Source organism: Myotis lucifugus, unplaced genomic scaffold (genome assembly GCF_000147115.1).
Source record: "Myotis lucifugus unplaced genomic scaffold, Myoluc2.0 scaffold_36, whole genome shotgun sequence".
NCBI lineage: Eukaryota > Metazoa > Chordata > Mammalia > Chiroptera > Vespertilionidae > Myotis > Myotis lucifugus.
The window spans coordinates 6,413,529-6,437,823 of record NW_005871084.1 but is presented as its reverse complement, the minus strand read 5'-3'; the positions used below and the strand labels follow the sequence as shown (position 1 = coordinate 6,437,823).

General features: G+C 42.2%; 1 protein-coding gene across 3 annotated transcripts; it reads right to left on the bottom strand.

Annotated features, from left to right (window-relative positions):
• Positions 1-9,319: 9,319 nt before the first annotated feature.
• Positions 9,320-23,656, bottom strand: LOC102435308 (serpin B8). Of its 3 annotated transcripts, XM_006087177.3 has the most exons (7): positions 23,457-23,656; positions 18,926-19,165; positions 17,569-17,706; positions 15,133-15,250; positions 13,406-13,548; positions 11,479-11,631; positions 9,320-9,848 (listed from the first exon to the last, which is right to left on the bottom strand). In XM_006087177.3, exons 2-7 carry the CDS (start codon positions 19,091-19,093, stop codon positions 9,444-9,446), a joined length of 1,125 nt encoding a protein of 374 aa, XP_006087239.1. In that variant the 5' UTR covers positions 19,094-19,165; positions 23,457-23,656; the 3' UTR covers positions 9,320-9,443. The 3 variants fall into 3 exon arrangements, with proteins under 3 accessions (XP_006087239.1, XP_023608430.1, XP_014309933.1); XM_023752662.1 differs by lacking the exon at positions 11,479-11,631; XM_014454447.2 differs by lacking the exon at positions 23,457-23,656 and having other exon boundaries at positions 15,084-15,250; positions 18,926-19,133.
• Between the last annotated feature and the right edge of the window lie 639 nt (positions 23,657-24,295).

Genomic DNA, 24,295 nt, shown 5'->3' with positions numbered 1-24,295 from the left:
GTGTCTAATGGCCAGAACCAGTTTGGCTCAGTGGATAGAGCGTCGGCCTGCGGACTCAAGGGTCCCGGGTTCGATTCCGGTCAAGGGCACGTACCTTGGTTGCGGGCACATCCCCAGTGGGGGTCGTGCAGGAGGCAGCTGATCGATGTTTCTCTCTCATTGATGTTTCCGGCTCTCTATCCCTCTCCCTTCCTCTCTGTAAAAAATCAATAAAATACATTTAAAAAAAAAAAAAAGATGTGTCTAATGAACTTGGGTACACTTTTATAAATCCATAATAATAGGGAGTGTAACTCATGGATGTTTCTCCTGTGTCTTCTTTGTTTCTGGTTTCCCTGAGTATTTTTTGACATTTTCCCTCTGCCTAATGGGAGTCATTAAAATAAGTGCTTTGTTAACTGCATAATATTAAAGAATTAAAATGGTCATAATGATGATGATTAGACTTTATAAATGCAAATCACTTAACAAAAATATTCACATGATAAGTACTCAATCAATATTTTTTTTTACCCACCTCAGTGGACCCACATGCTTACATCTTCAGCATCATAAAAACTAGAACAGTACTAATAATCAAATTACTAGTTGGAAAAAATCAACTCTAAATATTCCAACTCACTTTGCATTGATTTGGCTTTGACAACATTTTTAAGAATTTCCTTCTGGTCCTTTTATTTCTGCTCAATACACTGAGATGACTTGGATGCAATAACCAAGGCTTTTTAGTCTTAATTAGAGAAGATCTATTTGTTCAGAAATGTGTCTACTGAAATAAACCCAATGTTTTGAAAAATAATATTAAAAAGTAAGACATTTAGTTGAACTCTGATAGATCTATTTCAGCTTAGCCCAAAAGTATTTCTTTAAAATAAACAAGTTGTCATTTGTTTAGAATATATATAAACTGAAAGGAAATCATTATTTGGTCAACAGGCTAACAGCGACACCAAGTGGTATCATGTTAGAAATGTTTTCAGTCTGGTTTTTAAACATCTGAGAGAAATTACAACCTGGGAGAATGGTTAATGTGACCAGCCTATCTGTGATCTGGCCCTAAGTGGGTGGAATTTTTAAAATTATAATTACAACCAGTTCTTCTGAAACACAAATTTTGTCTCTAGTGCAGACTCAGAGTCCAATAAGAAATTCCATTGAGGCCACCAAGATTAGTACAGAAATGAACATAAGTAATTTTGCTTATCCTTTAAAAATAAGGGGGAGGCAGGTGTTGAGCAGTGTGGTGTCAGCATTCTACAGAGGCAGCTTCTAATCATGAGAAGTACCAGTGGGAGGTTCAACCCAAAAGGTTAAATCTTTCTTTGCTGACTATTAGGTGTACAATTTGCAGCGCATTATTTAAAATCTCTCATTAATACATTGTTCCTCCATCTCTAAAATGGGAAACCTAACCTCATCGGTATGAGGGAAGGCCAGACAGTGGATCTGTGATCACATTCAGATAGCTGGGCACCTCTTGTCTTACATTTATCTGGAACCACCTGAGTTATCCGGGTTGCAAGATGCTCCACATGATGAAAAGAAACAGAGAGTAGGCCCCCTGTTTAACTGATACCCATGGGCACGAGGACACGAAGCCATGTGGGATATTCACCAAAGTACCCCGTTCACTACAGCTGAAATACTATGTACAAGTACCAGTAGAGTCTCATGCCTCCCCTTCTTCCACACCCATCATTCAGGACTGCCACCAACAAGATTTGTGCTCCAGAACACTCATTCAAAACAGTTAATAAATTTATAAAATATGTAAGGTTATGTGCAGGGTGCTGGGCAAGCCATACAAGCTCTATAGGTCTTAGATATTATAAAAGAAAGAGTGGTGTTTAGACTCATTCAAATATCAAAACTGTGACTTTCCAACAAACCGGTCTCCATCACTTGTCAGTCTTAGCAATAACAATGTGTATCCCTTCCACTCATCACCATTGGTATTTCTCTTTGGTGTCTACCTAAACATATGGAAATCAACCTTCAACCTCCCCTGAAAACAGAAGTATCAGAGATTCTGGGCTTTCTAGAACAAACCTGATGTCAACCAGAACAATCTTGATTTCAAGCTAGAAAAGAAAACCTGGTTTCAAACCTGTTTCTCAGAAAACGCGCCTACATTGTGCCCTGATTCCACTTGAACGCTTTCTTGGTGTGCCTTCAGGAAAGCTCTCTGACCCACTGGATAAGCGAGGCCTCTCCCTGCTGAAGGACTTTATGGTGTTTCGCCAGCTATGCTTCTCAGGAAGGGATAACCAGGTCAGCTATTCCCACACCCACCTCCAGGGCTCCCAGGCCTCCCTCTCCTGGGGAAGAGGCATAGAGGGTCTGGAATATAAATAAGCCAACTTCCAATCAGCATCAGGAAGGCTACAGAAGCCACCAAGCCTTAAGGGAGTTGTTTCCTCCAAATTGTGGTCCCCTAATTGAATGTTGGCTCTCTTTATGGGGAGGAGAGGAGATTGCCCAGAGACCTTGGTTAGCACAAGCAGGTTTGCCTAAACCTCTTTCTGGGGCACAAGCAGCAGCCCTGAGAACTATTAGCGGAGGCTTTAATTCTGATGAGAAAATCTTCAAAGGCCCCGAGTGAGGGAAGAAGTGTCACTGAAAAATGTTAAAATGACAAATAGCAATATTTCCGCTGACAAAAGATGAAGATGAAACAAATGTTAGAACAAGAACGCATGATTTTATTTGGCAATGCTCTCCCTGGCAACTGTCATCAAAGTCTTGAACTGAAATGAAAAAGGTTATCGATATAACAAGCACACGAGAGCATACTTAGATTTCTAACAACAAAAGTTATCTTTGAAATAACAAAAGCTTGTAACAAAATGAAAACTCACAAGGCAGAAAGTAAAGGGGCTGGCCCCAGATAGCCTGGTGCTGCACATTTGTTAGAGAACGTTAGAGCTGGAAGCCACTTAGGGATCATCTGGACAAATCCTTTAATGTTACAAAGGAGGAGATGCTGAACCCAAAGGACTTTAAGTTACTTGTTCAAGGTCATATAACTAGTTAGTGACTTCTGAATTGTTAGCAACTACCTTCTCTGCTTCTGCAGAGCCAATTTTTGAAGTCTTCAACCTAAAAACTTACCTTTGCCTAGTTACTGAAGTTCAAGGTCACTAGTTGCTGGGCCTCGTATTTGTCTTGTTGTCTTTGATCCATTCTGTGTTCTGCTCACATAGACTTGCTGGAAGGCACATCACTACCATAGACTACCACCCCCTCAGCTGCAGATCCAGCCTGCCATTATCTGACATGATAGAGACAAAGACTGTAAATCCCAGAAAAATCTTGGGCAAAAAGGTTAGAGAAGGCGTGGTGCATCCTAAAAACTGACGCTCATAGAATTAAATATTATGAATCAAAGGAAAGATAGAAAACCCAAAAAGTAAATAAATAAATAAATAAATAAATAAATAAAATTTTAAAAAAATTAAAAACTTTAAACACTGCTCAGTATGAGAGGTCCTGAGGATCAGTCAATAGGTGAGACATTTGGACAATTTACCTTTTAGAAACTTGTCAAGGATTAGGAGCTCTGTAGCTTAATCTGCCTTTCAGATAAACAGATTATACATTTTTTTAAAAATGTGAAAAAACATTTTAAAAAGCATGGAGCATATAGAGCAAAACAACTTCAGATCAAAGGGAAAGAAGCAGCATGAAAAATACTCCGAGAAACACAACTGGAGAAAGATCTTCTGCAGAATCTAGTGTACTGGCATATGCAGCAGAAATCGGATGTGTTATTTATGAAATGGGCTCACACCATCAAGGAGAGAAGAGTCTAGCATGGCAAGACTGAGATAACTGGCATAAGGAAGGATGTCCCAAGGACACTCAATGCACACTCTCTTCCCAGGTCTCCTGCTTTCCCGGCCTCTCCCATGGTCTCTCCTCCAGCTGAAACAGTCTTCTAGGCTCCAGACCCACCTATGAAGCTGTCTTCATGAAATAAAATGGTGGAATCTCAATGTTAACAAGTTCAAGATGGGACTCTTGGTCTCCATCTCACCTAAAAATTCTTACTCCTGATCCCCTTCAGCTGTCCCTTATTGCAGGAAACACATCTCCTTCCATTCCTTTGCTCATCCCAACCCTTCAATAACTTTACTTCTCCACACCAACCCCACATGTATGTTGACACATTCTGTCCAACACTTGGACCTCTGATTTCTTCTTTAAAAGATGACTCCACCACATTCCCTTCCCTACATATATTTCTCTACCAATCCAGTGTGAACAGGCCTCATCTGTTGTCAAGGCTATCAAATAATCCTCCAGTTGGGCTTCTTGTTCCTATTTTTGGTCCCTTTATTTCATTCCCCATATAGTAGTCCAAATAATCTTTATAAATTACAAATTTAAATATATTTCTCCTCAATGTAAAACCTTTTATTCATTGGTTTACTACAGGACAAATATTGACACTCAGCAGAGTTGATCTGGAAGAAACAATTTAGGTAAAAACATGAAAAACCTTCATTAATATCTTTAGCTAATTCTAGAAGTTATTACACATGCTTACACACACATAGACAAACACACACACTGATATGAAAAAAAAGGAATGATCAAAAGGCAAAAAAATACCACATTATTGCCTCCCTAATCAATAAAGGAACTAGGAGAAAAAGCTCAAGATATATTTTAAAATTTAAGAAGGGAAAATAGAGAGAAGTTGAGTGTAGGGTCCAACACTCAATGCACATGCATTCTAGATAGTAAGAGAAGAAAAAAACCAATAAACTATACCCCATTTCATCAATTCTAAAATGACCTCAGTTCTGAAATGCATTATTATTTCATGTACCACTAAGGAAATGAAAGCTCTACCAATTGAATTATGATATGATACTTTCTTTCACTTAAATTTTTATTATTATATATATATATATATATAGAGAGAGAGAGAGAGAGAGAGAGAGAGAGAGAGTTCTTTTATGTACTTAGATATATATTTTAATATGCCTTATTATTGTTCATAATTAAATATTTGCAATATATACTTCAAAATAACCTTAGAACATATTTAGAGTCTGAGTCTTTTTCATCATCATGGGGCATAAACTATGGATGTTCATGTTTTTCATCACATCACTGTGTATTGATTATGCCATCAAGAGCTTTGCTATGTGGATATCACCAAACACCACCAAACAGGAGCAAACACAGCACTATTGTCTCTGGGATTTTCTTCCAAGTGGCTAATACCCTTTCTGCAGATTCTGCTGTTGGTATGTGATTGGTCATCCTTTAGCACAACTTTTGCTGCTTGTCTGTTTTGCTGCTCCTATAAATCATGCCACTGCTTTGCAAGAAAATAGAAAAATGCACTAGTTCCTCCAAATATAAAGTGTTTGCTTCTCTAATATCAAATTCCACATCAATTTCATTTCAATAATTTTTGATATTCACAATAATTTTCTCAATGTCAAATAATAATATAACCTTAAAAATAATGACAACTATACTTAACACATATATCACCAATGATAACTTAAAGTGGGAAAAAATTATAGGCATCTATGACTAAATGCAAGCATGTATGGGCAATAAAAGTTACATCAAGACATATCTTAATTTCAGAGGTATAAAGGTGTACAAAAATGGGTCTTAGTGTAAAGTACAGTGTAATATTGAACTTTTCATCCAACTTTTATGATTTATTTTTTCTATGTTCATCTGTACAGTTTGAAAATTTTACCTTTCCTATGAATCATGCCCTTTTCTATATCAAATGATAGCATTTCTCCATTTTTATTAATTTCCTTAAAGTCTACTTGTTCTGATATTATTAATAGCTTGACTACTGCTGTCCTTTTAAATTTGCCTGATACATCTTTACCTCTCAGTTCACGTACATATTTTGTGTCACTTTGTTTGAGAAATGCTAATTGAAATCACATTTGGCAAAATACTGTTTTTCATCTCCAATCTAAACGTTTTTCTTTGTCTTTTAACAGGAAAGTTACATTTAGTTTTATTATTAAATTTGCAATATTTTATTTTTTCTATCTTAGCTGATTGTAGTTCTCAAAACATCATATCATACCATGATTTATCCATTCTTTTATTAAATTTCTTTTCATTGTTAAATGCATCATACATATAATGCAATGAATTTACATATATACTATACTTAAAAGTTAATAGTAGATTGAATAATTATCTAATATTCACTACCCAGTTTAAGAAACAGAGAATCATGAATAATTTTAAAGCTCCCTGCTGACCTAGCTAATCACATTCTTTCTTGGATTTAATATTATTCTATGTTTTGTATGAATTTCTTTGTTCTTTCCTCTGTAGCTTATATATATAGCACAATAATCAGTTTGCCTATTGTTTAACATTATGCGAATGCAACTGATACTTGTTATTTTTGGTTGGCATTGTGTTTTATAGTGGTAGCTATGGTTAATTTTTCTTAATATATGGTATTCTGCACAAATTTGTACAAACTCCAGAAAACGCCAGTAACATTATGTACTGTATGAAATGTGAAGACTATGTGAATGGTGCCCCAGAGCTGAGCAAGGCAATGACCCTGATTCTTTCCTCTGCACGAGTGCAACATGATTTATTCATTTTAATAATTCAGTGTTTTTTCTATATTTCTACATTTTTTTTCTTGCTATGATGAACAATGTTGCTATGAGCATTATTTTGCATGCTTTTTGAACATAGAGTTTTTCTAGGGTTTCTAGCCAGGAGTGGAATATCTGGTCATAGTATATACAAATGCTTAACATTACTAAGTCATGCCAGAATCCTTTTCTAAGTGGTTTTACCAATTTCTGCTCCCTCCAGCATTATATGAGAATTACTCTTGATCTTTGACAAGATTTTGTATTTGCAGACTTTTCTTTTTAAATCTAGAGACTATAAAATATAATTTATATTTTTAAAGAGTAATTCAAATTTATTAATGGTCTATGAGTATATGGTAAAATACACTTTTTTTCTACTTTGACATATTAGCACAAACATCATTAAAAAGATGATTTCATTTCCTGCAAAGATGCCACAAAGCAGGAGTTTGACTCTCTTCCCAAAACTCAGCTTTAGAGAAATTAAGGCAGGAGAGAAACAAGAGAACTAATCAATAAAACAAATAGTAACAAGAAGATAAGACTCACCAAGCAACAAGACAGCCAAGCCATCCATGGGAAGCAGAATGGTGCTTGGACTCTGGTGCTCAAGCAGTGCACAGCTGCCATTTGGAAAAGGAGACACCTGCTGCCTACAGAGAAGATAGGCTGGGCCAGATGTCTTAAGTTCCTGCCTTGCTGGCCTTGTTCCTTCAGAACAAAACTCTGTATCGATAGCCTATATCATCTGTATTAGCATCCTTGAGGTTATATTGGTACATTTTAAAAGCTTAGCAGGGGTGAGGAGTTGAAGTTAACAGGTGAGAATTTGGTTCCCTTTGAGTATTACTGCTTCAACCCTGACCATGAGGTTTTCCTGATGGACTGACAGAAAGTGTGTCATCAAACTGGGTAGGACTGTCACTAAAAAAAAGACAAAAATTAAAAAAAAGGTCTGACTTTTAAGCCTTACTCAACCCATATCAGCAGAACATATCTGATAACCCAAGGTCAACTTGAACCCACAGGCCAAAAACTGGATACTTGAGGATGAAAAACACTCTAAAATAAATTGACTGAGGTGAGCAAAATGGGGGTTGGGGGCTGGGAAGGGGGAATGTGGGATATCTGTAATAGTGTCAACAATAAAAAAAAGAAATTGACCAACCTAAACATTTGAAGCAGAACTGTTGCAACAGACATTTTTTTAAATATTTTTATTGATTTTGAGAGAGAGGAAAGGAAAGGAAGAGAAAGATAGAAACATTGATGAGAGAGAAACATCCATCGGTTGCCTCCTGTGGGACCCCCTACTAGGGATCGAGCCCACAACCTGACTGGGAATCAAACCAGTGACCTCTCGGTGTATGGATCAATACTCAACCACTGAGTCATACCAGCCAGGCACAACAGACATTTTAAATAAGAAAATAAAAGAGGATAATAGTGATAAAAAGTAAACAATTTAAAATATCTTATAAGAAAACACAATGATTAAAATAAATAAAAAGAAAATAGATGAGACTCATAATAGTAAGATTTATAAGGAAGCCAAAGACATCTAAGATCAAACTATAAAAATCGACAGCATTTCTCTATTCCAGAGATAAATAACTAAGACATACTACAAAGCCTTCCTAATTAAAAATAAAAATAAAAATAAAAATAAAAAAAGCTCGTTCAAGGACAGACAAATAGATGGAACTACATTAAGGGCACAGAGAGAACAACACGTATTAGAGCAGAAAATACTATAAATATGTTAATGCAAATCAAAAGCAGATAGTTGTAAGGGTAGAAATTAGCTACAGAAGGGCATGATTAACTTGTGTTGGTTTATAAACTTCTATTTGCATACATAGAACAGGGAAGGATATATATCATTGTTAACAGTAGTGATTGCTGGGTAGTGGAACTGTGAGTGACTCATTTTCTTTGTATACTTTTCTATAGTTTCCAAAGTGTTCAGATTAAAAGTGTGTTTTTTCAATCTGAAAAAATGATGTAGGGAGATGTTTTTTAACAAGGGGGGTGCTTGAGCTGTGTGTGATTAACTAGAGGGTCATTGCTTCCAAGAAGTGCTTGGTGTGGGTTTTTTCCTGGTTGTGTGTATGTTTCAGAAGCAAGGGAAATGGAGAGGACTGGGCATGTTTCAGAGATTTGGCTCCAAACTCATTTCTGAAGCTACCTGCTGAGCCCCTGAACTCATATCAGGTTTATGGCAAAAGGATTTGAAGGAGTGATTTGCATAAGGGACTGTGTGAGATATGGGACATGCAAGGCTGCCTGTGTGATACTGCCCGGGGGACACTCTGTCTCAGTTGTTATGAGACATAGGTGGCTAGTGCTGGTTGTAGCATCCACCCCTGGCCTTGTATGCAGGGGGCCTGGACACTGCCATCTCCAGCTGAGCCTGGCAATGGTGGTGGGCACCTCAATGATCTTTGAGATCATTGCAGAACGGAAGGGCATGTGGAGGGCTGATTTGTCAATCCTTGACATGTTCCTAAAGATACCCACAATGGGCACAGACTTTGAGGATTGCTGGCCATCTTATAGCAGGTAGGTGAGGGCAGAGTCTTTGAGGGAAGAGCTCCCCAAACATTTCAGAACAAGCATACCCTTCTCCTTCCCAAACTCCACCCATCTGAAGTCTCAATTATTCTCAGCGGCCGTGGAATATTTGGTAAAGACATTCACAGACATCCTAGGTGCAAACGCTTTATTTTGGCATTCATACCACCACATGCACCAATTTGGTCCTACAGAATCTGAATCAAGGCAAGGTTGGCAGAAGGGAAAGGAGCACCTGTAAGCAATGGCACCTCTTTATGGAGAAGAGAACCTGCCGCAGAACAAGATGCTGTTGGTTTTGTGGTGCCTGATGAAGAAAAGGAATGGGTGGTCTGCACAAAATCTTGGCTCTATTCTGCAGCACCGGGAATTCCTGACCACGGCAGTGGCTGCAGCCGCCTCTGTGCCTTCCTCATTGACCTCTACAAAGCACTTGTGTGCAACCTTGGACACGGGCACATTCTTCTTAGTTGACATTCCAGAAAAGTCTGCCTTGGCTTCCTCAAAAGCATCAGTCATTCCTAAACTTCGAAGAAAAGACTCCAAGTCATAGCTCTTCTCCAGTTTTAACCGGGGAAGAAAAACTTGAACTTTAATCTCACTCATGTTTTCCGGATCCGTCCAGGCTCTGAACTTCTCATATGTAAGTGCCTTTTCCACCTGAAATAATGAAGAGTCAAATCCTAAAATCTAGATGACAATAGCCTGGTGTGCACCCCCCTTTACTCATCCCCCATAGCATGCAACTAGATGCTTAGTTCTGATCCAAGACAATCTACTAAGATTGTCCTTACACCCAGATTTCCCCTCAAATTCTCATCTTTTCCCTGTTTTGTGGAACCAAGAGTAAAACACCTAAGACAATGGGAGGGTTTTTTTTAAACCATCTATATCAAATTCATTTCAAAATTTTTAAATATATTTAATATCCTATCTAATAAAAAGGGAATATGCTAATTGACCCTCACTCCGTTGCAAAGATTGCAGTGCCCACAGCCAATAAGGAAGGAATATGCTAATTGACTGTTCCACCTCAAAGGTGGCGGCGCCCACAGCCACAAGATGGCAGTGCCTAGTCCCCTAAGCACTGCTGGGCCCGGCCTTGCTGCGCACCTGCCTCTGGAGTCCCCCAGTCCCCTCATCCCCCCAACCACCCAGGGCCGGCCCAAGGTACAGGCAAGCCTCGGATGGTGGCTGTCCAGCCACCCAGGGCCAGCCAGAGGCGCAGGCAAGCCTCAGATGGTGGCTGCCCAGCTGCCCAGAACCGCCTGAGGCTCAGGTAACCAGGGCCAGCTGAGACTTGCGCTGCCAGCAGTGGCAGCAGCAGAGGTGTGATGGGACCATTGCCTTCCTCTGATCACCAGGTTGACTCCTGCCCCTGAGGGCTCCCGGACTGTGAGAGGGGGCAGGCCGGGTTGAGGGACCCCCCACTCCAGTGCAGGAATTTTCATGCACCTGGCCTCTAGTATTTTAATAATCAGGCAGACCCCACCCTCAACATCCTGTGCATTGGTATGCTGGAGCTGGCTTGTATATCTGGCGAAAGTCAATTGTTAAATTCTTGGTAATCTAAACTTAGCCAAGTGGAGTATTTGCATGAAATCAGCAAATATTATAAATGAGGGCTTCTTCCATCACCCAGGGATCCAGACAGCCAGCACACTGTTGATCCTGTATCATCCATCTTACAAATTTACCTTCCTCCTGAACTCTGTTCCTTTTCTGTCATGGGAAGAGGGCTCTCTGCTCCTGTCTAAGATACACTGCTCACCTGTACTCTTGTACTCAAAATGTGGTCCATGACCAATAATAGCACCTGTATCACCTGGAATCTTGTTAGAAATGCAAAAAATCTCAGGCCATAGCCCCTAGTCAAAAATCTTCATTGTAATAAGATCCCTAGGAGATTTGTATGCACATGGATGTTTGAGGAACTCTGCCCAGATCAATCCTGTCCTTTTCTAGTACTTTCATTCAAAAGTTATTGGGCCCTCAACTAGCCCCTCTCTTAAGAATAAAGAATAAAGAATTAAGATTAATGAATAATTCTTTTAAATTCTTGGAGCTCTCCTTAGCTTCAACATTTGTCCTTACCCACAATTCCATTCCTAGATATATACTCAACAGAAATGCATATACACCCCCACCAAAGACATGCAATAGTGTTCATCCAGGACTCTTTGTAATAACTCCAAATTGAAAACTCCTCAAATGCTATCTGACGGATGGACTTAAAGAAAGGAGCTAAGACTAGATCCACAGACACTCAGACTCATCGCCAAGGGCTTACCACTGCAAGATCAATGTCTTCATCAGGCAGCAGAATGACCATGCTCAGCTCTTCCCCCACATAGGGCAGCTCCAGGACCTGGCTTTTCACCTCCTCCACAGAGCCCATTTTAAATTTATCATGCTTAAACATCATCTGCACTGTCTTTTTTTCCTAATGAAAACATGAAATTAAAATCAGATTTTTTAAAAATGAGCACAGTTCACTAAAAATATGTCTAATTCACAGAACCTCTAGGTACATTTAAGAGAATGATTACTTCTATGCATTTATGCTGATAGATACAAAATCCTCATTATTACATATTAGTATTGAGTAAAACATGCTCATGCCCCAGCAGATCAATTATAACCAGATAAGAGAATAAATTGTAAAATATGGACAGACATAAAACTCTCTCATTATTTTTGAAAGAAGTTTAGGTTTTCTTTTTTGAGAAAATGCATAAAGAAGCACTCCTAGAGACCTTATAATTAAAAATTGTTTTTCTAAGTTTAGAGGAGAATTAACTAATATTCAGGTCTTTGGGCTGGAGGATTAGGTTAGAGAAGATATATAGGCCAGAGGAAGTTAGACTTTTATTCTGAAAAGTTGCTCAATTATACAATTGATTATACAGCTTTGATTTTCTTGAAGGGAGAACCTTAACAAGATGTGTAGGGTTCACCATTTTTAAAGCTTGCATCAAATATACTCTAGACTTTTAAATCTTTGTGCAATGTGCTATTGTCAAGTTGATGGAGGTGAAATTCCAAGCTAACAGCTATTGACACCAGCCATTATCATACACAAAAGGAATGGAGAGATGTATTTTTAATGTTCGACTTATAAGTCTGGATACCTAATGTACAACATGATGAATATATATATATATATATATATATATATATATATATATAGAGAGAGAGAGAGAGAGAGAGAGAGAGAGAGAGGTGATATGCAAATTAGGCCAGGACTCCATAACAGGTCACGACCAGACAGGAGGAGGTTGAGCGCGCAGGTGAGACCTGGAGCAGAGACAAAGATAGAGGCAGGAGGGCTTGCCTGAGCCGGCGCAGTGGCTCAGGTGGCCCCAGAGCAGACACAGGCAGGGGGGCCGGGGGACACTGCAAGTCAGGCGCTGCCCCAGCCCCCCGCGGCACCGGTCTGGCCTCCCGCGGCGCCAGTCCAGCCTAACTCCCATGGCGGCCAGCGCTGCAGGAGTCAGGCGTGGGTCCCGACACCCCGTGGGGTGCCTCCTCGCACAGGGGGAGGCGGGGCGCCTCCTTGTGTGATTTCAATCACATGCTGGGCCTCTAGTAGTTAATAAAACTGTACTGAATACTGGATAATTGCTAACAGAGTAGATTTCAGGGCTCTCATTATACACACAAGAAGGTAAGTATGCGGAGAGATATGTTAGTTAGCTTTTCAGTATGCATATTAAATCATAATCTTGTACACTTTGAATATATACAATCTTTATTTTTAAAAGATTCCCCCAAAATTAAAAATAAATATTCAGCCTTAACATCTGTTAACAACTTTTTCCTTGTGCTCAGAATTGCATAGCCATGGATTCTAAGGCAATCAATAGGCACAGTTTACCATGACACTAAAGAGGTGTCTAAGTAAATATAGGCAGTGATAGTACAATACAAGCATAACTCCAAGGTTTAGAAGAAATTTTCTTTCCATCACAATAATGTGACCAGGGATAGAAGGTCATTTTGAACAAGAACTGAAAAAGGGAAACTATCAATAGAAAAATTATTTTCATTTTTCTCCTCTTTTTTTCCAATAACATACAGGAGGCATGAAATACATTCAGAAATGGATCAACAATCAAAATAGTGTGAAATAAATGATTGATATTTTTCCCATTCACAACTATTCCCAATGTGCTACTTTAAGAAAATAGCGGTGTATCTGAAGTCGCTGTCCCTACCTGGTTGACTTTGAAAGGCATCCCCCTTGTGTGCTTTCTGTCGAACTGCTCCTTCCACCTGCCTTTGAAGTAGATCGCATTCACCAGAACCAGTTTGGTCAGTGGATCAACGGTGCCAACACCCAAAATCTCCGAAATCTTACCTATAAAGAGCAGGAGAGAAATGTATTTCTATTTGGGGGAGAATAAATATTCTTTTACAAAAATCCCCTTGACATAGAACACTGAGGCTTGGTTGACAGCCAGGCTGGAATCCTGTCTTTTCGGTTGCTTGATGACTCGGGGCGATGATGCTTTGGGCTGGGCACCCACACTGAGTACTGTCTGTCCTTAAGCAGCAATCCTGAAAAGGGCAGGTCAACTATCATTTTGCCTTCAATTGACAGATGTAGAAATTCAGGTTCAGAGCATTTGCCTGACTTTTTTGCTAAGGTCACTAGATGGCAAGTGACTGGGCTGAGAAAATAATCCAAGAGATTTGATTTTAATTATAAGCCACTCAACCTTGGCACCATAATTTCTCAACCATGCCACTGTTGACATTTTAGGCCAGATAATTATTTGCTGAGGGGAGGAGAGCCTTCCAAAGAATGGGAAATGCAGCCCGATCATGGGAGAAAGCAGGCTTCCTGAACAGGGTGAATGGAGCAAAGGAATTAGGGAGATGCAATGAAGAAGCCCAACTTGTTGTTCAATGAAAGTAGGGACAAGGTGATCCCCAAAGTCCCCCCAGCTCTAATATTCTGGAAAAAAAACATGGGTGGCCAGCCTGATGGAAGGAAAGGTGTGAACAGCTGTGGAGGGGACGCAATAGGTGAAGGAAGGTGAGGTACAAAGCTTCTGGCTTCGCTAGTGACTTACTAAGAAAACATGAAAGGCTCTTCCCTTCCAACAGTCATTATTTTATGGGCTCTCAGTATAACCGTGATCGTTGCTGCTGCCTGAGACAGCAGGGATGCCACAAAGATTGAATGGATGGAATGATGAGTGCTGGGTGGGCACGCGTAGAAATGAGTGACTGAAGTCCCCATGTTCTGGAAGTCTCTACATGTTAGCTATTTAGAGTGCTTAAAAGCATGTCCCTTTTCTCTGCACTCTAATCAGGAACTGGTGGAACTATATCTGCTGAGACGGAACGTGGTTTGGACAGGGGACTTTGCAGGCTCCGCATAGGCTGTAGTTCCTGAATCTGGAGCAAACTCAGAAAACGTCACCCTCTAAAAGAAAACTTAGCCACAGCCTCGAGACAAAGAAGGAGCAGGCCAAGGATGAAACCAGAGATGTTCCATTACCACAGGGAGATAATATGAAAGGTGGCCCTATCTGAGCTGCCACCTAAATCAGATGTCATCCTGTCCTCAGAGTGGGGCAAGGCTCCTCCCAGATAGTAGAAAAACAGGGCCCCATGAGGATGCATTTTTCTGGTATTTTCTAGTAGAGTCCAGGGGGGAAGGCGTCTGAGACCCTTACACCTGGTTTAAGTTTTTATTTGAAATCACCGCTTTGGGATCTGATAAGCCCAAGAAAAATCACAGAACTGCATGGCTGGCCTGAAATCACAGCGAGCACACACACAGACACACACACACACACACTCACACGCACACGCGCGTGCGCGCGCGCTGGTTACAGGGTGCCAGTGGCAATACTGTGGAGGTCACAGCCCAGGCCCTCTCACCTCCTGTTCCTTCGCAGCTTCCCAAGTGCACGGAAATGAAATCTCTCACCTTCAGTCTTTTCTGCCACCCAGTCGTTGATGTGCTTTCTGCATTCCTCGGTGTCTTTAGCAAAGGACAGCTCCTCCAGCTCGGCCTGATAGAACTTCTGGCAGGATTCCTTAAAGGCCTGAAAGAACAAGATACCGAGTCCAGCCCCATGCAGCAAAGGTCCCCACGGTGGGAACACATCTGTTTTTTCTGAACATGTTTCTAGCCTAACTGCTTGCACAGCTCATCCTGCATGTTAACACGCATTCATGCAATTAACAAAAATGCACAAACCACCCACTGGGTGCTGGACACCAGGGTGAAGACATGGCATGAGACCAGAGATGGCTCCGTCTGTGAGAGAGATGACATACACACAGATAGTTATAAGATGTCTTGAGAACATGAAGGGTAGCAGGCATGCACCAAAGAACCCATCATGAATGCCCATCAAGCACTTAAACTGCATATTGATTTCTGTTTGATTTTTCTGTCTCCCTCCCCGCCAAGCACTCTAACTTTCTTGATTCACTTTTGCATCACTGGTACCAGCCCCAGGGTCTGAAACATATCTGTGGAGTGATTGGGAGGCTCCATGGCAGAACTAGATTATTAAGAAATCTTACAGGTCTCCCAGGAGTGGAATGTGACTGTCCTAGATGTGTGTGTGTATGTGTGTGTGCCGTAGACCAATTCCAGCATGTCATAATTTTAAGTTTCATCAAAAGGTTGATGAGACTTGGGGACTCAACAGGGTTGAGGCACACATGTAGTCACCTGTTGGGAATGGCTAAAGGCATTTCCCCAAACCTGAATAGGAAACTGATTGTGGCTGCCAGACAGTTAAAGGGCATCTTAATCTACGTGTTATTGCCTCCTACTGGCCAAACACCTGAACAGCCGTAGGCTATTCCCCAAACTGACAATGCTTCTGTACCCTTTGAAACCTTACCCTTTGAAGTGTATTATCTCTACCTTGCCTTAGGACAAATTGTGTGAATAAAAGCAAGGGTCCTAGACAAGGAGGGACTCTTCAGTTCCTTTGGCTGAAGGTCCTCTGACCCCCAATGCCTTTCAAAATTATATCTCGTCTCCAGACTCTTTATTAGTCTCTGGATTCCTATGCCATCTACGCACAGCCTTTTCCAGATTCCTGAACCTTTCTTGATGCTGGGACAAGAACCCCAGCATGCGCGTGTGTGTGTGTGTGTGTGTGTGTGTGTGTGTGTGTATGGTGTGTGTGTATGTAAGGGATTAGAGGAAAAAAACACAGGGGCAGGGGCTGAACCTTGAAATGTAAGGTGGGATCAAATCAGGGAGGCCCTGTACCCAATATATTAAAACCCAACGATAACTCACCTCACAAAAACTTGGTCTCAGATATAATGTGCCTGGAGGGTGCCTATCCTCCGCCCATCTCCTGTTCTCAAATAGTTTAGCTTCTACAGAAGAAAGAAGATGTAGAGAGAAGAGCCCAGCAACTGAGAAAGGTGGCAGGTGGTTCCCTGTGTCCCCAATATTCCCCAATTACAATATTCAAAGATTAGGCTGATGTTCAAAGTGAACATTGTTTAACCAGTAGATTCCTGAAATCATGCTTATCCTAGAAGACCTAGCCAGCTGAAAGATCCAGAATCATCTCCAGTGATTTTTATGCCCAGTGCAGGCAACCTCCACGGGGTAATGCCACCAGCAGGGATGTATGTGAGTCCTACAGAAGAATCCTGGGAACTGCCAGCCAATAAGATGGCCAGGCTCATCCTGACCATTTCCCAAATCTCAAGATAGCATCTCTCTGCATATTACATAGCAGCATTTTTGGACCTCACTTACTGAATCATGGCAGGTTTTTTTTCACTGGACAAGGGAACTCTGGAATTATACACTGAAATCAATAAGAACTACTCAGATCAAGAGGAAAAGAGTCTGGATGTCAGAGGATGGACATATTGAGATTAAAGTTCAGGAGGAATATATAAGAAACAATTTAAAAAGGGCATAATTCAGAAGGCATCATAAAATTCAAAATTATAATTACAGAGGTAAAATTCTAAGCAAATGTTTAACGCAGTAGAATTATACTTTATCTCAGTTCCTCTGAAGTTTCTATTTTATTTTCAATTTCTTGCTAATCAATGTGTGAGTACTACTGCGCTGGCCCATGTGGCTCAGTTGGTTGGAGCCTTGTCCAGTACAACTAAAGGTCACAGGTTCGACTCCTGGTCAGGGCACATACCCAGGTTTCAAGTACAATCACCAATCAGGGCTTGTGTGGAGGTTATCTATTGATGTTTCACTCTCACATCAATGTTTCTCTCTCTCTGCCTCCCTCCCTCTCCCTTTCTCTCTAAAAGCAATAAAAGCATGTCTTCAGGTGAGGATTAAAAATAATAATAAATAAATAAATAAATAAATAAATAAATAAATAAATAAATAAAATATGTGAGTACTACGTACCGGAAGGAAATCACACGTCTTTTCTCCAAAGAGTCTGTTGGCAGTTCTGAGCAAGTACTGGGTGTCAGATCTGTTAATGTCCGAGAGAAGTGCCTGGAAACCTTGGTGGACATCACCAGCCTTGTTCAGACAAAGTGCCTGGTAAGAGAAAACACAGACTTTTAACATTGCCATTTTGCTCCTCCGAACAAATCTCCATGCTGAAAATCACAGCGGATCCTATCTGGAAATGAGTTTGCTTTCACCAGTCAGCACAGGCTTTCTCAACCTCGGACTACTGACATTTTGGAGCAGTTTCTTTGTTGTTGGGGCTGTCCTGTACATCCAGGATATGTTGCAGCATTTCTGGCCTCCACCCACTAGATGGCAGCAGTATCTCTCAGTTATAACCACCAAAACTGCCTCCATTGCAAACTGCCCCCCCCCCTCCGTCCCCCCGCCGTGTTTTGCAGGAAGGCAGGATGTGAAAACTCAGGAGGGAGAGAGAACACAACAAATAGGTGGCTGGAATGGATCTAGCTTAGCCTGACCTGGGAAAATTTCAAGAATGAGCAGAAATAAACATGAAAATGTCTCACCAGCAATTTTACAGAGGTTCTCCAGCCCAACCAACACCCCAGCCCAAAGCCTCAGTCCTCCCATGAACTGGATGAAACCACCACGGAGAGAGATTCGGACAGTGGACACACTTCTGTACACCCTGACATGAGTGGCAAAGTGACGAGCATAAGCAATTTTCTGGGTCGCTTTCACAAGACGATCAAAGATACTAAGACACAAAGAGGTTAAGGACTCCTTCCCTAAGGTATCATCCTCTACTTCAGTGTCGCTGAGGTCACACAGAAGCCCCATCAGATCAGTCCGATCATATATTCCTTCTAAGTGACTCTGGATAATAAAAGTCCACATCTGTGTGCATTCTTCCTCCACTTGTGCACAATCATACATTAGAAATAACTTGTCTGACAGAAAGTGCATTCACATAGCTACGTTTCCATTTGAAATGTGTTAGCAAAAGTTAAAATATAATAATGCTTAAATTTTTGGCCTTCTTATGGGACAAAATTATAATTTACCTTACTTCTCAAAGATAGAATTTTGCTGTAGCATATTGATGCTTTATCCACAGAAAATAATCTGGGACTTGATTTCTCCCATAAACACTAAGAGGAGATTCCCTGTCCTATATAATTTACCTGCTCTACCTATGTCTGCCCTTTGTCCATCAGCAAGTGTCCCCCTTCCCACCTACCAGCCACACTGGCTTTCATCAGCTGGGATAGATATGAAAAGACCAGCCCTGTGGAAGCAGAGAAAAAACCATGCATTGTTCTTCCTTTGTGGCAGGCACACCTACCTGGGACATCTGGGTTGCAGTGTCTCCTTTGGCCCCCATGAAGACCATGGCCAGGGCAGAGGAGATGCTCAGGGGAGATAAGAACACATTCTGTGAGTTGTCTTCTTCACCCAACATTTTTAATAAGTTGATGGCAAAAGTGCCATTTGCTTCCCCAAAGTCATCCATCAGGGAAGGTCTGTTGATACCAAGGGAAGGTCTGTTGATGGATGATACCAAAATGGATCTTGCCCAATGAATCTGAAAAGAAATTAATTTCAATATTAAAACAAATTAACACCTTTGGCTACCAGTGCCACAATTCAACTGTGTCATAAAAACACAACACAGAAGCACATCAGCCAAACCCTCTGACACCAGGTGTGGTCGGTAGAATAACCATACCCCCAAAGACATCCACGTTGAATTTCCCAATCTGTGACTACATTATCTTATGTGGCATGAGGGACTTTGCCGATGCCACTGAATTAGGAATAATAAGATGGGGAGAGTCTACTGGGTGATCCACGTGGGCTCACTGTAATCACAAGGTCCTTACAAGAGGAAGGCCGGAGGATCAAAGTCAGAGATGTGATGATGGATGCAAAGATCAGAATGATGAGAACCCAGGAACCAAGGAATGCAGGCAGCCTTTAAGGGCTGCAAAAGGCAAGGAAACTGATTCTTTCCTTGGGCCTCCAGAAAAAGAAAACAAAACAGTAACTCAGAGGACCTATTTTGGACTTCTGACCTCCAGAACTGTCTGATAATAAATTTTTGTTGCTTTCAAGCACCAAACTTGTGGTAAGGTTTTACAGCATCAATAGGTAACTAATACACTGGTTTACTCACCAAGTAAATCCCAGAGCTCATAACTGATCCCGTCCTTAGCAACAGGACCTCTGCTGAGGTTCGGACACTCTCCAAGACCTGCTGACTCCTAATCTCATTTGTACACTAAAGCTGTTAGAGCAGTGGTTCTCAACCTCCTGGCCCTTTAAATACAGTTCCTCATATTGTGACCCAACCATAAAATTATTTTCGTTGCTACTTCATAACTATAATGTTGCTACTGTTATGAATCGTAATGTAAATATCTGATATGCAGGATGGTCTTAGGCGACCCCTGTGAAAGGGTCGTTCGACCGCCAAAGGGGTCGAGACCCACAGGTTGAGAACCGCTGTGTTAGAGGATTGGAACTTTAAACAAAATGAACCTTGCCCAATGAGTCTAAAAAGGAATTAATTTCAATATAAAACAAAATAATACCTTTGGGTACCAGTGCCACAATTCAACTGTGTCATAAAATCTGTAGAAAATCAATAAAATATATTTAAAATGAGTTGGCATTAAACTAGTTTTCCCTTTACAGGTGAACAGACAAGGTCAGGACTCATATTAAGGTCTCATAGTAAGAGTGGCCGAGTTGGCCGCAAAAGCAAGCCTTCTGGTACCAAGTGTGTCATCTTCCTCTTCCTGGGAGCTTTGAACACCTGCCAACTCCCTGCTCCACTCCCCTTCCTCATACACACATCCCAAAGTGAATTTGTTCAAAGAGCATTTAAGTAGAACTTTCCTTATTTGGGTTTGGGCAAGGAAATGAACAATAAATGTCATAATTCCCACCTGCGAGCTCCCTCCCTAGGGGAGACACACAGACATAAATGCATGGTTACAAGCCAGCCAGGGGCCCTGTAACAGGAGAATTTACAAAGACCCATGGAAGGCCACAGAACAGCAGGATGAATTTACTTTAGCAGCCCCTGTGGTGAAGATGAGTGGTGAGCTGGCCCTACAAGGTGGGGCAAAAGTTTCTGTAAGCTGGTGAAAGGAGGAGGTGAATTTTAAGGCTGTGGCTGTGGGATTGGCAGATGCAAAGAATGTAGCAGGGGGATATGTTTGTGTGTGGCCAGGGAGTGGGTCTGTGTGGTGTCCTCACAGGGACAGGGTGTGGTGAGTCAGGATGGGCCCCTTGTGCCAGGTTTAAAAGTCTGAACTTGAGCTATTGGCTGGAAAGCCATGCATGGTTTTTAAACAAATGCTTTACAGGAATATATTGGAATTTTAGAGAAATACTGTGGCTCACCCTATAGCATGAAAAAAAGGCTGGGGACCCAGCTGGTGGACCACTGCCATTGATCAGTACAGCTGAATACAGAGGAAGCTCACGCACTAGCAGTGATGGCGAACCTATGACACGCGTGTCAGAGGTGACACGCGAACTCATTTTTTTGGTTGATTTTTCTTTGTTAGATGGCATTTAAATATATAAAATAAATATCAAAAATATAAATCTTTGTTTTACTATGGTTGCAAAGATCAAAAAATTTCTATATGTGACACGGCACCAGAGTTAAGTTAGGGTTTTTCAAAATGCTGACACACCGAGCTCAAAAGGTTCGCCATCACTGCACTAGAGAGTGGGAGATGGAACTGCCCTGCTGGGGGACTGATCACATCAGGGCAGGGAGCGGCGGGGGTGAAGGATTACACTGAAGCTTCTTAAAAGACAACAGACCCAAAGTGGAGTCACTTATGTGAAGCCCCACATCACCAAACCAAGACTTAATTACAGTTTCAGCTCTCCCAGAAATGGAATCTTAAAGCAGTCAATCAGGGTACCTGATCAGCACTAGTTAGGTCATCTGCTTGGTGGACCCCTGCCGTCCCTAAAGGAAAGTAACTGCAATAACCCACCGGCCTTTTGCCCAATCTTTGTCCTGGTCCCTTCTGCCTACAAAAGCCTCTCATTTTCTACAGCTTCTTGGAACTCCTTTCTGTCTGCTAGATTGGATGCGGCCAGACTCAGACTGATCTTTTGCTCAAATAAACTCTTAGAATTTTTAATGTGCCTCGGCTTATCTCCTAATAGACTGCTAACTAATTATGCTGAGGAGTGGCCAGGGGCCACAGGAAGTTCATATGAGGAGCCAGCACGGAATGGGGAAGGTGTACATTCCAGGTGACATGTGTGGAACACACCACACCAACAGAACAGAACTCAGACAGCCAGGGTGTTTGCAGGTGACATAAGGTGAGCAAGGGTCCTAGAGGGAGAGCTTGGGAACCACAGCATCCTGATTCCAGGAGAGTCTAGGCAAATGGGATGATATCACTCAAAAGGTACAGTGGATCCGGCCCGTTTGAAATGAATAAAACTAAAAAAAAAAAAAGACCGTACCCTTTTATGTAATGATGTTTACTTTGAATTTATATTAGTTCACACAAACACTCCATCCATGCTTTTGTTCCGGCCCTCCGGTCCAGTTTAAGAACCCATTGTGGCCCTCGAGTCAAAAAGTTTGCCCACCCCTGGTCTAGGCAAATGGGATGATATCACTCAAAAGGTACAGTGGAGGCAGAAGACAAGAAAGTCACCTAGTTCTGGAGAATGTCCAATGTTTGCAGGTAGTAAGAGGAAGAGGGCAGGGACTGCCACCCAGCAATCGGGAACATTCTGACATTCTGGGAGAGCTGATTCTGAGCTGATTCTGCGAGTCAGTCTCTCAGTCTCTCTCTCTCTCTCTCTCTTTCTCTTTCTCTCTCTCTCTCTCTCTCTCTCTCTCTCTCTCTCTCTCTCTCTCTCTCTCGTCTGGGGGGAGGAGGGAACAGGGAAGCTGGGAGGCAGGCGGGAGGAGGGGGCAGGCAGGTAGTGAATTTGGAGGCAGTTTGGCCCTGAAGCAGCCTCAGCAAGGAGAGGGAGCAGGGGCTGGAGCTACAAGGCTGAGTGACTGGGAAGTGAGGACTCCATTCCATTAAGTACTGCGGCTGCTGCGGAGAAGACAACAGGTGAGGGCGCACCTTTTCAGGTTGAGAGAGAGAAGCCCATGAAGAACAGATGAAAGAAAGGAAAAATGGACAAAGAATTGAAAAAAAAATAGAAAAAGAAAGGAAGGAAGGAGGGACGAAGGAAGGAAACGGGGGGGGGGGGTAAGGGAAGGAGAGAGAGAGAGAGAGAGAGAGAGAAGCTGGATCGCAGAGGGACAGTCAGGGGACAGGCATCTGCGCGGGAGGTGGCTCGCCCAGCACCCCGGAACTTGCCCCAGGAGGCACAGAAATTCCAGGCCAGGGCGCAATTAGCACTCCCCTTTTCCGGCTGCACCCTGCGGCTCCTCCCACTCACCTCCCAAAGTTTCCGCCCACCCTTCTGGGTCACTGGCTACTCGTTCACGGCTGGCAAAGGGCAACGCAGTGGCGTCAGCAGGCCGCAGTGTCCCTCCCACCCGGGACCACCCCCTAACCCAGTCGCCGCTCGGCAGCGCTCGGGTCCCACGCCCCCCGCCCAGGCGGACACGCACCGCACGGTAGCGCACCAGACTGCGTGGCGGAGCCAAGGGCGCGGCGGGGACCACGGCGACCCCGGTCCAGTCGCAATCCCGCCGGGTCACCCCTCGCCACCTTTCCCCTAGTCGTCTCCGCCCCTTCCCCCTCTAGCGCCTGCCCTCTGCCTGTCTTCCTCCCTCCCTTCCTCCTTCCCGCCCTGCGCCCGAGCTCCAGGCCAGAGGGGTCCGCGTGGGAACCTGGGACCCGAGCGCCTCCCAGCCCCGGTACCTGGGAAGTTTCTGCTGCGGCTGCTGCTCCTGCTTCTGCAGCTACTAGTCCAACTTGGAAGATGCTTCCCGTTCGCTCTGATTTGCTTCCGGCGATGACTCAAAGCAGCCGGATTGCACGGGTCTGAACCATCTGACCCACATCCCCAGGCTGGGGCCCGGGAGGAGCCTGAGCATCGCGCTCACCCTCCGCCCAGGCCCGAGTGCAGATGGCTTGGCGGGGGAGCCTCGTGTCCCGTCCTACACCCAGTGGGGGATTGGTTCCTTTTCCCGTGTTAGCATACGCAGAATTCCTGCTCAGTGTGTGCATGCAAGAAAAGTTCGGACATTGAGACTTGCTTTTGAAAATTAACCAAAAGCAAAACCAGAGGTGAAAAATGGTTCCTAAAGCCATTTGTTTCCAAACTGCGTAGGGTACACCATCAAAACAATTGTTGAGCATATATCCCCAGTACCTATATGAACTTATGTGTACTAATATGTTAACTATTAATATATGATGAACACTATAAAACACATAAACAGAAATTAAAACGAATAAGAAATAAAAATTTTATTAGAAATACTCATTCTTTTCTGCTTACAAAAATTTAAAAATTTAATGAGACCAGTGTAATTAAATGTGTGTTTGTTTTCATTTTAGTTTAAAGCTTTGACATAGAGTTAATTTGAAGACCTGGTTTTAAGTTCAGTTTATTTCTAAACTTGCATCATTGATGGCTGTCAGGAAGAAAGGCTGCTGGGGAAATGGGTTGATTTAAATGGAATAAAAATATCTTTGGTTTTACTTACTAAATCTTGACACTTGATTTTTTTCAATCCATATACTAATTGTGCAAA

Bases quoted from the DNA above. Each gene is read 5' to 3' on its own strand.
- LOC102435308 (XM_006087177.3), bottom strand. From the start codon at position 19,093: ATGGATGACTTTGGGGAAGCAAATGGCACTTTTGCCATCAACTTATTA. The intron at 17,707-18,925 runs GTAGGTGTGCCT...TTCTCTTACCAG, and splicing joins CTGCAACCCAGATGTCCCAG to GCACTTTGTCTGAACAAGGC. The intron at 11,632-13,405 runs GTAGGGACAGCG...TGTTTTCATTAG, and splicing joins TGCCTTTCAAAGTCAACCAG to GAAAAAAAGACAGTGCAGAT.